Raw genomic sequence first — 14,492 nt, 5'->3', positions numbered from 1 at the left:
CAGGCCACAACTTTTCGGAATCTGCAATCCAGCAATATATTTATACATATATCTCAGAAATACCACGTGCAATGATTTATCTCAAGACTTTCCCTTCAAAGTAACACATTTGTACTCTTGGTGACCGGACGTTTGGTCGCCGGTCAAATGGTGACATAGTTTACTGTTGAAACCAGCTCTGAAAACTATATTCATGAGAGATAGTTTAATATCTAAGTAATGTTTATTATCTAAGTACTGTTTAATGTCTAAGTACTGTTTACTATCTAAGTACTGTTTAATATCTAAGTACTGTTTAATATCTAAGTACTGTTTAATATCCAAGTACTGTTTACTATCTAAGTACTGTTTACTTTCTATGTACTGATTAATATCTAAGTACTGATTAATATCTAAGTACTGTTTAATGTTGTAATACTGTTTAATGTCGTAGTACTGTTTAATGTCGTAGTACTGTTTAATGTCGTAGTACTGTTTAATGTCGTAGTACTGTTTAATGTCGTAGTACTGTTTAATGTCTAAGTACTGTCTAATATCAAAGTACTGCTTACTATCTAAGTACTGTTTACTTTCTATGTACTGATTAATATCTAAGTACTGATTAATATCTAAGTACTGTTTAATATCTAAGTACTTATTATTATTAAGTACTGTTTAATGTCGTAGTACTGTTTAATGTCTAAGTACTGTTTGATATCAAAGTACTGTTGAAAACAGTAGATATTTGGATATTAAACTCTCTCTCTCTATAATTTTGAGAGCTGGTTTCAACAGTAAACTCTGTCACCATTTGACTGGCGACCAAAAGACCGGCGACCAAACGTCCGGTCACGGTACTCCCTGTAAAAACCATGAATATGGAGGCGAAAATTGTGAATCAGGGGGCGGCTTGTACTTGAGAAATTGTAAAATTCAATGATTTCAAAGCCATTTTAATGGTACGGCTTATACGCGAGAAATATGGTACTCATCACCATCCAATCCATTTTCTTTCTCTTCCAGATATCGACGAATGCGCCGAAGGGAAACACTACTGCAGAGAAAACACCATGTGTGTTAACACCCCCGGTTCCTTCATGTGCATCTGCCATACGGGTTACATCAGGATCGATGACTATTCCTGCACAGGTGAGTTCTTTCGCTACCTTTTAATGGCTGTCCGGAATGCCATTACAAAGTACTCGCTGACACGTTTGCACTTTGAAAGAGCAAGTGACCCGTGAAAGGAAGCTTTAACGACTCTCTGCTAGATGGGAAAGGGCTTAGCTTTACACGTTAGCGGCAAAATAGCAACCGTTGGAAAGAAAAAGTCTGTGCCGTGACATTTTGGAAGAGAGAAACGCTGGAAATCGGTGAATGTGTTGCTTAGTAATCCTGCCGGGTTTAAACTTGGGGGACATAGTGAAGACCTTTTGGTATTTTGGTTGTGCTTGGATACTGTAATAGACTTTTTGGGTGATAACTTTGTTGGCCTATTGGAATTAAATGTCATATCCGTAGGAAAAAGTTGGATTTTTTAAAATATATTTTGTCAAAAGTGGATTGTAATCGAGGAAATATGGCAGTTGCATATCTGTGTGGATTTTTTGGTGTCGTATTGGCTGTTTTTCTGATTTTTGTGTGTGTTTATGATAGGGTTCTGGAAGCTTTTTGAGAGTGAGAGGCATAAACAATTCATATTTTCAAATGTCATTCCTGGAGAGCCACACTGGGAATTTAAATGTAAAAATACATGCAAATGTGGGCAATTTTTTTGGGTCATTTCATCTATTTTATTAGTCCAAAAAGTCCCTGAATTCTTTTGACATTGTTAAACTGTTGCTAATCAATGAGTATCAATGACAGTATCCATGCAAAAATGAACTGAAAATAGTAATATAAAAAAATATATAGATATATCTCTAGATCTATATCTCTATATCTATATCTCTATATCTATATCTCTAGATCTATGTCTCAATATCTATGTCTCTAGATATATATCTCTAGATATATATCTCTAGATATATATCTCTAGATATATATCTCTAGATATATATCTCTAGATATATATCTCTAGATATATATCTCTAGATCTATATCTCTAGATATATATCTCTAGATCTATATGTCTAGATCAATGTCTCTATATCTATGTCTCTATATCTCTAAACTCTGTCTCTATATCTCTATAGCTCTATATCTCTATAGCTCTATAGCTCTATAGCTCTATAGCTCTATAGCTCTATATATCTATACATCTTTCCATCCATACATCCATACATCCATACATCTATACATCTGTATCTCTCTACATCTCTCTATATCTATTTCTCTATATCTCTATAAGTCTCTGTATATCTCTATACATCTCTATATCTCCATATATCTATATATCTCTATATATCTCAATGTATGTCTATGTATGTATATGTATGTCTATATATATCTATATTTATACATATAAATGATGCTATTATTTAATGTGCATCTCGTGCAATTCTTGCACCAAGAGACTTGCTGAAAAATAGACCACTACAGACACACTTTCTGGTTGTACTGCTCACATGACTTCCTTTTTTAATTTCTCTACATACAGGCAACACCTTTTTGTGATATTTAATCCAGCAATTGATTCATACCGTATCTCCGAAATACCACATACGATGATTTTTCTTAAAATTCCCCCTTCAAAATAATACATTAGTACTCCCTATTAAAACCATGAATATGAAAACTACGAACCAGGGGGCGACTTATACTCGAAAAATGGTCAAATTCAACGATTTTAAGGCTATTTTAAGAATAAAGTTTATACACAGATGCGACTTATATGCGAGAAAATACAGTAAATAAACATAATAATCCCTAACATAGATTTAATAAGACATCAACAACAAAGACACTCCAATTCCACCTAGTTAGAAATGTTTGTTTCTGTCCAAAAAGTGTTGGATTTCCGTCTGTTTCCAGGTGAGCGATTACTGCCTTTTTTCGGGAGTTTTTCCCACTCGGAAAATTTAATTTGGTTGAAGTGGCAAATTGCTGGCGAGGCGTAAATCCATTCCCTCTTAAGATGCAAGAGCTCTCCAGCCGCTAGTGATTCAGACTCCCTCGTTGCACATACAAGGACAACTAATTATCCCCTCAATGCCAGTTAAACATTGGCCCACAAGGCCGTGCCAATAAACAGAAAATCTTCAAGCTAAAAGTGAATAAAGCACTTCAAGCTGAAGTTTATTGTGTATTCGTTCTTGTTTTGAAATGTCTTGAAGTGTTTTCCAATTGGTTTTTGAGGGTTGTTTGTGTACTGGAAGTGTTGACCAGGTGTTTACGGTGTCGTGGAATAAGAGGACATAAAATGACAGGTAATTTGAGGAGTGTCGATGTAGTTATTTCCCGATCAAAACAGGTCGGGAAACTGCGATTTTGAGAGTAAAGACAAATAACTGGTTCTTGGAAATTGTCAACCCAACTTTTGTCTTTCTATAAAAAAAAACTCGTTCTATTCCTTGTAAACATTCTACAATTAAACTACCGTATTTTCACGACTATAAGGCGCACTTAAAAGTCTTCAATTTTCTCCAAAATAGACAGTGCGCCTTATAATCCAGTGCGCCTTATATATGGGAAAAACCTGAAAACCAAAAATGAAAAACCACCACTGTCGGATACTTAAAAAAACACAAAGGCCTGAACTGAATACTCAATACTGTTAAATATGCAGATGCCATCTTAGTTTACAAAATCTTCCATCGTATAGCTCCTCCCCCACGGCAATATTTTATCCAAAAACATCAACAATGGCTGGCTCTAGAGGTGACTGTGGTGTAGTGAGTGCTTCATACCTGGAAGTCAATAGCAATTACCGTATTTTCACGACTATTAGGCACACTTAAAAGTCTTAAATTTTCTCCAAAATAGACAGTGCGCCTTATAATACAGTGCGCCTTATATATGGAAAAAAACAGAAAACCATAACCACCACTATCGGATATTAAAAAAAACACAAACGCCTGAACTGAATACTCAATACTGTTAAATATGCAGATCAGCCATCTTAGTTTACAACATCTTCCATCATATAGCTCCTCCCCCACTGCAAGATTTTATACAAAAGAAAATCCAAAACATCAACAATGGCTGGCTCTAGAGGTGACTGTAAAGTAGTGAGTGCTTCTTCATACCTGGAAGTCAATAGCAATTACCGTATTTTCACCACTATAAGGCACACTTAAAAGTCTTACATTTTCTCCAAAATAGACAGTGCGCCTTATAATACAGTGCGCCTTATATATGGAAAAAAATGTCATTCATTCCTGGAACTCAATAGCAATTAGCCTAACGTCAAACAATTTATTCAATAAATCAAACTCCAATCGCTATTTCCGACCACTCAGCCAGCTGCTCGATGTCTGGGATTTAATAAATCGGTGTAGAGCTAACGACGTTAATACGATGTACGCGGGGGTGTATGAGTCATGACACAAAAGCTAGCCCCAAGTATTAGCCAGGTTTAATCACACATCCCGCCTTGACTTTCATCAAGACTTGAAGGTCTTTTAATGGAACCTGAATGCAACAATGTAGTTACAATTTAATCCACTGGGTTGCAGCGGAGGGGGGCGGGATTAATCTCCATCGAGAATCTAAGGAATGAGGGTGCCGGAGAGGAATACAAATAGAGTGCGGAAAAATCACATTTGCTAGCGGCACAGATTAAAAAATAGTCGAATGGATGCTTCGGCGGGGTGCCGGAGTTCTCCTTAGTTCCGCTCGGAGATGTTTTGTTGGGTAGAATAGCTTAATTCTTCATTTTTTTTCGGGGGGTGCTGTGACTGGTCGCGGTACACTCCGGGGTCCATCCAAAATGGGATTGGAATCAAGTTAGGTTCAATACTTTTTTGCTTTTATCCAATTATTTATGTTTAAGTAAAGGTAGAAAAATTCAATAGGGGATTCAGACCGGGATACGAATTTGAGCGGTCGCTTCTTTGTGGATGGATGTCTGTGGGCGTCCAATCTAAAGTACTCAGCTTCTTTATGGCGGAGTTCAATTGCATTAATGCAAGTTGACATTGTTTTAAATTACTATTTTTTCTCGATTTGATGTGGGCCAGACTATTTTAGATATAATATTTAGATTTTTTTTTAATAAATGGATTAAAAGAACTGGATTAAAAGCCCTGAATATTCCGTTTTTTATAGATCTAAAACAATGTTTATTTTAAGCTTTTTTAAATATATTTTTAGATTTTACAAAATAATTTTTGAACTGAAAACACAGAAAAAAATGATTAAAAATGACAATTATTGATTTAAAAGGGGGAAAATCAGGAAATTTAATATACATCGGACCATTTTAGATATATTCATATTTTTTTAAAATAAATGGATTAAAAGAACTGGATTAAAACATCTAAATATTCTGTTTGTATATATATATATATATATATATATATATATATATATATATATATATATATATATATATATATATATATATATATATATATATATATATATATATATATATATATATATATATATATATATATATATATATATATATATATATATATATATATATATATATATATATATATATATATATATATATATATAAAACAATGTTTATTTTAGCTTTATTAAATAGATTTTTAGATTTTACAAAATCATTTTTTAACTAAAAACACAGAAAAAATGATTAAAAAATGACAATTATTGATTTAAAAGGGTGAAAATCAGGAAATGTAATATACATCTATACTCTTCATTTTAATTTGATCCTAAAACAGAAAGTCAGCACTCATCATTGACTTTCCCGGGCCACACAAAATGATACGGCATGTGTCTTGGATGTGTCTTGGATGTGTCTTGGATGTGTCTTGGGTGTGTCTTGGATGTGTCTTGGATGTCTCTTGGGTGTGTCTTGGATCCATCTTGGATGTGTCTTGGATGTGTCTTGGGTGTGTCTTGGATGTGTCTTGGATGTCTCTTGGGTGTGTCTTGGATCCATCTTGGATGTGTCTTGGATGTGTCTTGAATGTGTCTTGGGTGTGTCTTGGATGTGTCTTGGATGTGTCTTGGATGTGTCTTGGATGTGTCTTGGATGTGTCTTGGATGTGTCTTGGATGTGTCTTGGATGTGTCTTGGATGTGTCTTGGATGTGTCTTGGATGTGTCTTGGATGTATTGGAGGTGTTTTGGATGTCGTTTGTATGTCTCGGAGGTGACTTAGAGGTGTCCTAGAGGGGTACCAAAACGTCCCCAGAAAACTCTCGCGTCCACCAATTTATCCCGTTTACTGATTGTACTTTTGTTGTTGCTCAAATGATAACTACAATGAAACAACTAGTAAAGTTTGCAGAGTTTGTCTTGGGGAAGGTCAAAGCTCGCCTTTCCTCCAAAGCTTGCTAAGCATGTCCTTATCTCCGAAAGCAATTTTTTTTGTGCAAATCTCCGCGGCGAGCCGAGGCGCCTTCTGCTTTTTGTGCGCCTCCGAGGTACCATCGTACCTGCGACCGTTCAGGGGCACGTGAAGGATAGACGTACATTAAAAAAGACTTTTCATTGCTGGAGGAGAAGGTTGAAATGCTTTGACACCACTTTAAAGCTTTGCTTTTGGGTCCAAAGATAAAAGACGGCGGCGGCGCCGCTACGGGGATTACAAAAGACAAGAGAAACATCTCACTCACCTTGGAAAAAAAACATGGTGGACGCCTCCAAGGATAAGTGTTCATTAAATGGGTGTAGATTATTCTTACAGGTCTCCCAGTTGCCCGGAAACAGACTGAAAATAGTTTTAAATCTGAATAGTCATTGCGGGAAAACATTAAAAATGACACTTGAGCAAATAAACATATAAATGAATGTAGACGTACGTATCCAAGAACCAGTACTTGGGTTTTCTCGACTTAATGTTTCATTTATAACCCACTAGAGGCCCCTTTCTAAATGATGTTCCTTCTCTGTTGAAAAATCCAACATGGAGCCCCCTTTAATCGTTAAAATATTCACAAGAAGTTGCTGTGGGCGGCCACTAAACACGATGACTTTGCATGAGGCCATCTGCAAGCCTTAAAAATAAATGTTAGCTGGAGTTTTTTACTAAGACTTGCTTTTGATGGGTCATTTTGAAGTACCTGTGAGTTTATTATATACTCTATTTGCTCGCATATAAGCCGTATTAGTCAGACAAAAAAACTGATACAGATAGGCGGGGTCAGCACAAGATAGGATACATATAAAAAAGTGCATCCGTTAACAGTACATATGAAACATAAACATAAAAAAAGGACTCAAGTATTAATATACTCATCACTCATCATTAAAGTATAAAGTACAAAGTAAATATAAATGGAATGTATTAAGAAATATTAAAATGTAATTTAAAAAAAAAGATAGAAGGGCTGTAAAACATGAAAAACAAATAAGAGTGGACACAGCTACTGCCACTGGCTTCCGCATGACGGCGCCATCTTGGGGAAAAACAATAAAAAATAAATAAATAAAAATAAAATACATAAAAATACAATAATTAAAATAAATAAACACAAATAAAAATAAATAAATAAATAAAATAAATAAAAATACATAAAAATAATTAAAATAAATAAATAGAATAAATAAATAAATTAAAAAAAAATTAAAATAAATAAAAAAACAAAACAATTAAAATAAATTAAAAAAACAAAATAATTAAAAAAACAACAATTAAAATAAATTAAAAAAATACAAAATAATTAAAATAAAAAACAAAACAATTAAAATAAGTTAAAAAAAACAAAATAAATTAAAAAACAAAACAAAAATGAAATAAAAAAAAACTAAAATAATAATAAATGAAAACATTATTTGCACAATGTCGGTGGGCCAGATAAAAAGGCCTTGTGGGCCACATCCGGCCCGCAGGCCACAGTTTGCCCATATTTGCTAGAGCGCTACAAACACAGTTCCTGGTTGTGTTTGTGTGAAGGTTTTAATTTACTTGGAGTGTTTGAGGAAATGGTGTTGTATTTTTTCAGTTCATTTTGAGGACGTCTGCGCACTGGAGACTTGGACTAAATATAGATGTACTATATGTACTCAGCCCGCCCTGGCGCCCAAATAAGCGGGATCTTTCCTAATTAGGATGTATTGTCTTACGTAAAGCTGTGTAAGCTGTTGCGATTTGGCTGAAAACGCTTGTCTCGACAGCAACGTGTGGTTGTAAATTCAGCGTAGCAACACATCTGCATTTAGAAGCCATCGGGCTCATGTTGGAAATGACAAAACTGAACAGATGTCTCCATTGATACATTAGGGCGCATTAAAAAATCCATTTACGCCTCATTTGTCATTCCGTCAGCTTCTAAACAATCGCAACAAATCCAAGCGTCGCCTCTCAAATAGATAGCGAGGAGTCGCAAATGAGTCATCTTCAGGTGTTAGCCGGCGGGCCCATTGACTCACTTAGGAGTCATCTCATCCAACAATGTGAGCAAACATTTGTCAGCTTTGTACGCGTGAGGAAAATGCAAATGTTTTTGTCCTTCCTAGAGCATGACGAGTGTCTGAGCGGTCTCCACGACTGTGACCAGAATGCCTTGTGCTTCAACATGGTGGGAGGACACAGCTGCTCTTGCAAGCCGGGATACAGTGGAAACGGAACCGTCTGCAAAGGTATGGGTTTTTTTGTTTTGTTTTCATCAGCGCTGTTGGGGTGTCTTGGATGGGTCTTGGGGGGATTTGGAGGGGTCTTGGATGGGTCTTGGGTGGGTCTTGGGTGGGTCTTGGGTGGGTCTTGGGTGGGTCTTGGATGTGTCATGGATGTGTCATGGATGTATCTTGGATGTGTTTTGGGGGTGTCTTGGATGTGTCTTGGATGTGTCTTGGATGTGTCTCAGGTATGTTGTGGGTGTGTGTCGTGGATGGGTTTTGGATGTGTCTTGGATGTCTTGCCTGGGTCTTGGTTGTGTCGTGGGGGTGTCTTGGAAGGGTCTTGATGTGTCTTGGATGGGGTTTGGGTGTGTCTTGGATAGGTCTTGCATGTGTCTTGGTTGTGTCTTGGATGGGTTTTGGATGTGTTGTGGATATGTCTTGGATAGGTCTCGCATGGGTCTTGGATGTGTCTTGTATGTGTCTTGGATGGGTTTTGGATGTGTCTTGGATAAGTCTTGCATGGGTCTTGGTTGTGTCGTGGGTGTGTCTCGGAGGGGTCTTGATGTGTCTTGGAGGGGTCTTGATCTGTCTTGCATGTGTCTTGCATGTGTCTTGCATGTGTCTTGCATGTGTCTTGGATGTGTCTTGGATGTGTCTTGGATGTGTCTTGGGTGTGTCTTGGGTGTGTCTTGGGTGTGTCTTGGGTGTGCCTTGGGTGTGCCTTGGATGTGTCTTGGATGTGTCTTGGATGTGCCTTGGATGTGCCTTGGATGTGCCTTGGATGTGTCTTGGATGTGTCTCGGATGTGTCTCGGATGTGTCTCGGATGTGTCTCGGATGTGTCTCGGATGTGTCTCGGATGTGTCTCGGATGTGTCTCGTATGTGTCTTGGATGTTTCTTGGATGTGTCTCGGAGGCGTTTTAGAGGTGTGTCAGAGGGGTCCTAGAGGGGCTACCACAACGTCCCCTCTCGCCTCCTCTTAATAAATGTGCGCTCACTCTTAATAAATAAATATGATTAAAAATGTGTTTATAGAAGACCTGCACCATTTTCAGGCACACGCACAGTTTTGATATCTTTTTTAACGGGGCTCGCGGCGTCTGCATTTTCCCGCGTGCCTTCCATTGACTGGTGCACACGCGTTAACAAACGGCCAAAGCGCACGTAATGAACTTTTCGCCGTCAACCTTGACGAGAGACATTCATCACGGGAAATAATATGGTCGCTCACGTCGGAGAATTAGCTGGTATTGCGTATGCAAATACAGTACATGTGCCGCCGCTGGTCTAATTGCGTACTTAATGGCCATTCATCTCCGTGAGTAATGACTCTTTTCTTTTTCCTGCCTCCACTCCCGCTCATTCTTTCAGCTGTGTGCGACGGGCTTTGCCATAATGGCGGAACGTGCCTCACGCCCAACAATTGCGCCTGTTCGCAAGGATTTTCTGGCAAGAGATGCGAGACAGGTAAGAGATGTTCAATTCATCGTCTGCTATGACATTCATCACCTCAATCCTTTGAGTAATTGACTGACTTGACACCGGGACGTGGTTAGAGTTATGGCTTGAGAGCCATATGTGGCTCTCCGCTAACCTGTGAGGTAAAATTTAATTGAATTTATTGTGATTACATGAGTAGAATGAGATTTAAAGCTTCACCACAAAGTACACAAATAACAAACAAACAGGCATAAATAATCATTTAATAATAACAATAAATAATAACAATAAATAATAACAATAAATAATGACAATAAATAATGACAATAAATAATGACAATAAATAATAACAATAAATACTGACATAAATTATAACTATAAATAATAACTATAAATATTAACCATAAATTATACCTATAAATAATAACTATGACTAATAACTATAAATAATAACTATAAATAATAACTATGACTAATAACTATAAATAATAACTATAAATAATTATAAATAATAACTATAAATAATAACAATAAATAATTATAAATAATAACTATAAATAATAACTATAAACAACAACTATAAAGAATAAAAATACATAATTTTAACTAATAACTTTTAATAATAACTATAAACAACAACTATAAATAATAACTATAATTTATAACAATAAACAATAACAATAAATAACATCAATACATAATAACAGCTAATAACATCAATAAGTAATAACAATACACAATAACAATAACTAATAACAATAAATAATAATGATAAATAAAACAAAATTACAATAAATGATAAAATAATTACAAATGTTAGCAAAAAATAATAACAATAAATAATGACAAAATAATAACAATGAATCATAACAATTAACACTAACTATAGATAATAACAATAAACAGTAACAATAAATACCCAAAACATGCATGCTAAGCTAACTAGCCTAAACTGCCTTCCCCTAGCTATGATTGGTTGCCATTTGTCTCCTCGTGCCCTACGATTGGCTGCCCACCCATTCACGATGTCCACCACCCCACGCCCATAGTTAACTTGAATAGGCTCCAGCACCCCCTGTGACCCACAGTGTGAAAACAAAGGAATACTTTCAAGGTAGCACGATACACATGAGTTCAATTACCGCAATGTAATTCTACCCGCATAGGTAAAGGTTGGCCACCCTTAAACTAAACAGTTGATGAATAAATGCAGGTGCTGCTTATTGGCCATTCATCAGCATTTATGCGGGTAAATGTGTGCGTCCAGCCTGGCTGAGTAATGGCCTCGTAGCCCGTTTTATTGCCACCATGGAGGATTTGTACTGCACATGCAGCAGTATGGGTATTACTTTATATCACACATTAATCAAAGTGGAGTTCATCCTTATCGGGTACTTAAGAAGCACGACAGCTAGGGCTAGCATCGTATCTCATTCCCAATCAACCCTGAATTTAGCCGTCAATGCTAGCAAACAATTACGGGAAGTATTAGCGTAGCAGCACTTTATTCCGAACTTAAGTTGTTTAAGTTTGGGTTTGTAAATCTAGGTTGTAAATGTAAACACATTGCATATTTTTTTCTAACATATCCAAAAGTCAGAGTTTATTTGTGGTGGCCTCGCTGTTCTAGGGTCGTGGGTTCGATCCCAGTCGGTAATCAATGCGTGGAGTTTGCATGTTGTCCCTGGGCTTTTGTGGGTTTTCTCTAGGTACTTTTGCTACCTTCCACATCCCCTAAACATGTATGCTAGGCTAATTATATGCTAAATTGCCCTTAGCTATGAATATAAGCGCCAATAGTTGTCCTTTGTGTCCTTGTACCCTGTGATTGGCTGGCCATTGTGTTATTTAATTAACAGGTACAGTGTTCCCTCGGTTATCGCGGTTAATAGGGACCGGGACCACCCGCGATAAGTGAATTTCAGCGAAGTAGGGATTCCCCTTCAAAAATGCTTAATTTGAATTTCATTCCCAAAAAACAATTTTTTTTGTTTACATTTTTTTTTTACATTTTTTTTTATTTTTTATTTATTTTTTATTTATTTTTTAAACCCCCTGTATACAGTACACCATATAGAATACGGGGAGACCGAGTGAAATTCATGTTATAACAAAAAAAACTGTAAAATATGTTGTTTCAATGTAATATTTGTATTTTTTTTTCCCAAAAAAAATCTGCGAAGCTCTTAGTCCGCGGTAGCTGAAGCGCGAAGTAGCGGGGGAACACTGTATTCCCCTTTTTTTCTGTCTTTGTCCCTTTTTTTCTGTCTTTGTCCCTTTTTTTTTACTGTTGATGCTCAATGAGTAGTTTTTTGGTGTTAATTCTATCCTCGCAAAGACTAAATTTATTCTAAATCACTCCAAACAGTTTGAAGTTAAATCTCACACTCAGGGAAAAAAAATAGAAAAAAAAATAACAAAGAACGCTTGGGTTTTAAGGGGGTAATTTCCAGCCACTTTACATTAGTGCACTCCCAAGGGGCAATATTATGCTTTCTATTTGACAGCTTTATTAACATGTAGTTACATAGTCAGGCTTTTAGCCATACATCACGTAATTGGTCTGTTTTTTTGCAAAGGTTGGAGAGTAATTGAATGTGACGATTTTGGATTTTTTTTTAGACCAACAAAGTGGATTTGAAGGAAAATGGCAAAAAAGGCAAAAATAGATAAGCTTGTGAAAAATATATTTAATCAATTAGGTCACAGTATTCGGATAATTGAAAAAAAAACATTTTGGCAGAAAAAGAGGACCAATCATTTTCAATTACTGTTCCAAAAATTGATTGGACGTAGGGTTACTAAACTAAACAAAAACAATTTTAGTGGATAATATTAATTAGTCACATTTATTTGAATTCGTGTTTTTTCATTTTTTTGCAATATTGGATTTTTAAAGGCTATTTTCTTCATTTTATTCTATCAATATTTTTTTTAATTATTTTTCATTTTTTTCATTTTTTAAAATATAGTTCCCTGCCAATATGGGTTGTTCATGTAATTATTTATATTTTCTTTCAATATTTTTTTATTTATATTTGGGCTGCATATTTGTGAATAAGTTAAAATAAAAAATAATGTAATCCATCCACAAAAGGGTAAAAAAATATCTTAATCACTAAGAAGTAATCTTAAAAAAATGTTGTTTTTTCATTTTTTTGCTTAAACATATGATCCAAGCTATATATTTCTACAAAACAGCTTGGATGGCTAAAAAAAAATGACCCTAAACATTCTGTTCAAAGCAATTAGATACATTTTAAAGGAAAATACATTTGATAGCCCAGTCATGTTGCCATTTTAGAGTAATTTTTTTGCCAGATGGCGGCAAGAGCCCGTCTTCCCAGGTTAGAAAGCCGTCCACTTTCTAGTACATTTAAATTTTTTACGTGCGCCCTAAGTGTGTGTGCTTGTAAAAAATATGTGGCACATTGTATTCATAGTTTTAGTTTTTAAACGCCTAATAGGGGAATTCAAAATAAAATAACATATGAGGAAATGCATTTTCTTTTTGGAGGAATTTGTATCTTGAGTAACTCATTTGCATATAGATCAAAAAATTGTAACCTGAAACATTTGTACCTAGAAGCATTTGTAAGTAGAGGTATGACTATTTTAGGTTAATATTTAGGACTTTTTGACCTTTTCCCAGATTTTCTACTTAATATGGGGAATCTGAAATTATAATTTTCATAAATAACTTGTCTTTTTAGGACAATTTTAACAGTAAAGTACACAAAATCTATGATAGTTATACACAGTTTAATACTGCTATTTTTGGATAATATTTAGGACTTTTCAACGCTTTTCTACGTAATAGTTGGAATCTGAAATGGTATATTCCATAAATAGCTTGTTTTTTTAGGACAGTTTTAACAGTACAGTACACAAAACGCAATCTATGATAGAAATACACAGTTTAATACTGCTATTTTTGTTTTCTGCCTCGTACTCTCTGTAAAACCTCCTTCTGTCAGACTCCTTATTACCAAAAAGCAAGTCCATAAAACTCCACAGTTGCCCAGAATAAGCCATTTGAGCCAAAATGTCCGTCTGCGGACTTCAATGGACATCTATGGCCGTCAAGCAGAAACGTCTCAAAGCGTGAAACAATCTTACTGGTGTTGCTGAGTGAAAAAGCAGCAGTTTCGCTCAACGAAACGACAGCTCTCGCCATCGGCGGCGTCTAATTAAGGCACGCTAATTGAGTGATGGATAGAGCGCTTTGTGAGGCCGTGGCTAAATAAATAATGAATACATAATCACAGTGCTTAAACAAGCCACTTGAGCTTAAAGCGTCAGAGGCGCCACGTCGCCCCCCTCAAACAGTAAACAAATCTTTGCCATCCTATTAGCTTCTATGCCCAAATTTGTGCTAGCTATAGCGGTAGCTAACTTGTGGAAAATACAATTTTTCAGACAATAGACAGA

At 35.8% G+C, this 14,492-nt stretch overlaps 1 protein-coding gene across 1 annotated transcript in view; it reads left to right on the top strand.

Moving 5' to 3' along the window:
- Positions 1-14,492, top strand: part of nell2a (neural EGFL like 2a) — a 77,371-nt gene that overhangs the window by 48,694 nt on the left and 14,185 nt on the right. Inside the window, exons 13-15 of the mRNA XM_077711222.1 lie at positions 1,003-1,128; positions 8,520-8,642; positions 9,993-10,088. Of these exons, the coding sequence (XP_077567348.1) occupies positions 1,003-1,128; positions 8,520-8,642; positions 9,993-10,088 (345 nt within the window). The remainder of the gene's footprint in view (positions 1-1,002; positions 1,129-8,519; positions 8,643-9,992; positions 10,089-14,492) is intronic.

Source organism: Stigmatopora nigra, unplaced genomic scaffold, assembly GCF_051989575.1.
Source record: "Stigmatopora nigra isolate UIUO_SnigA unplaced genomic scaffold, RoL_Snig_1.1 HiC_scaffold_25, whole genome shotgun sequence".
In the NCBI taxonomy this organism is placed as follows: Eukaryota; Metazoa; Chordata; class Actinopteri; order Syngnathiformes; family Syngnathidae; genus Stigmatopora; species Stigmatopora nigra.
Note: the sequence above shows the minus strand (reverse complement) of the source record. Positions and strands in the feature narration are given on the sequence as shown.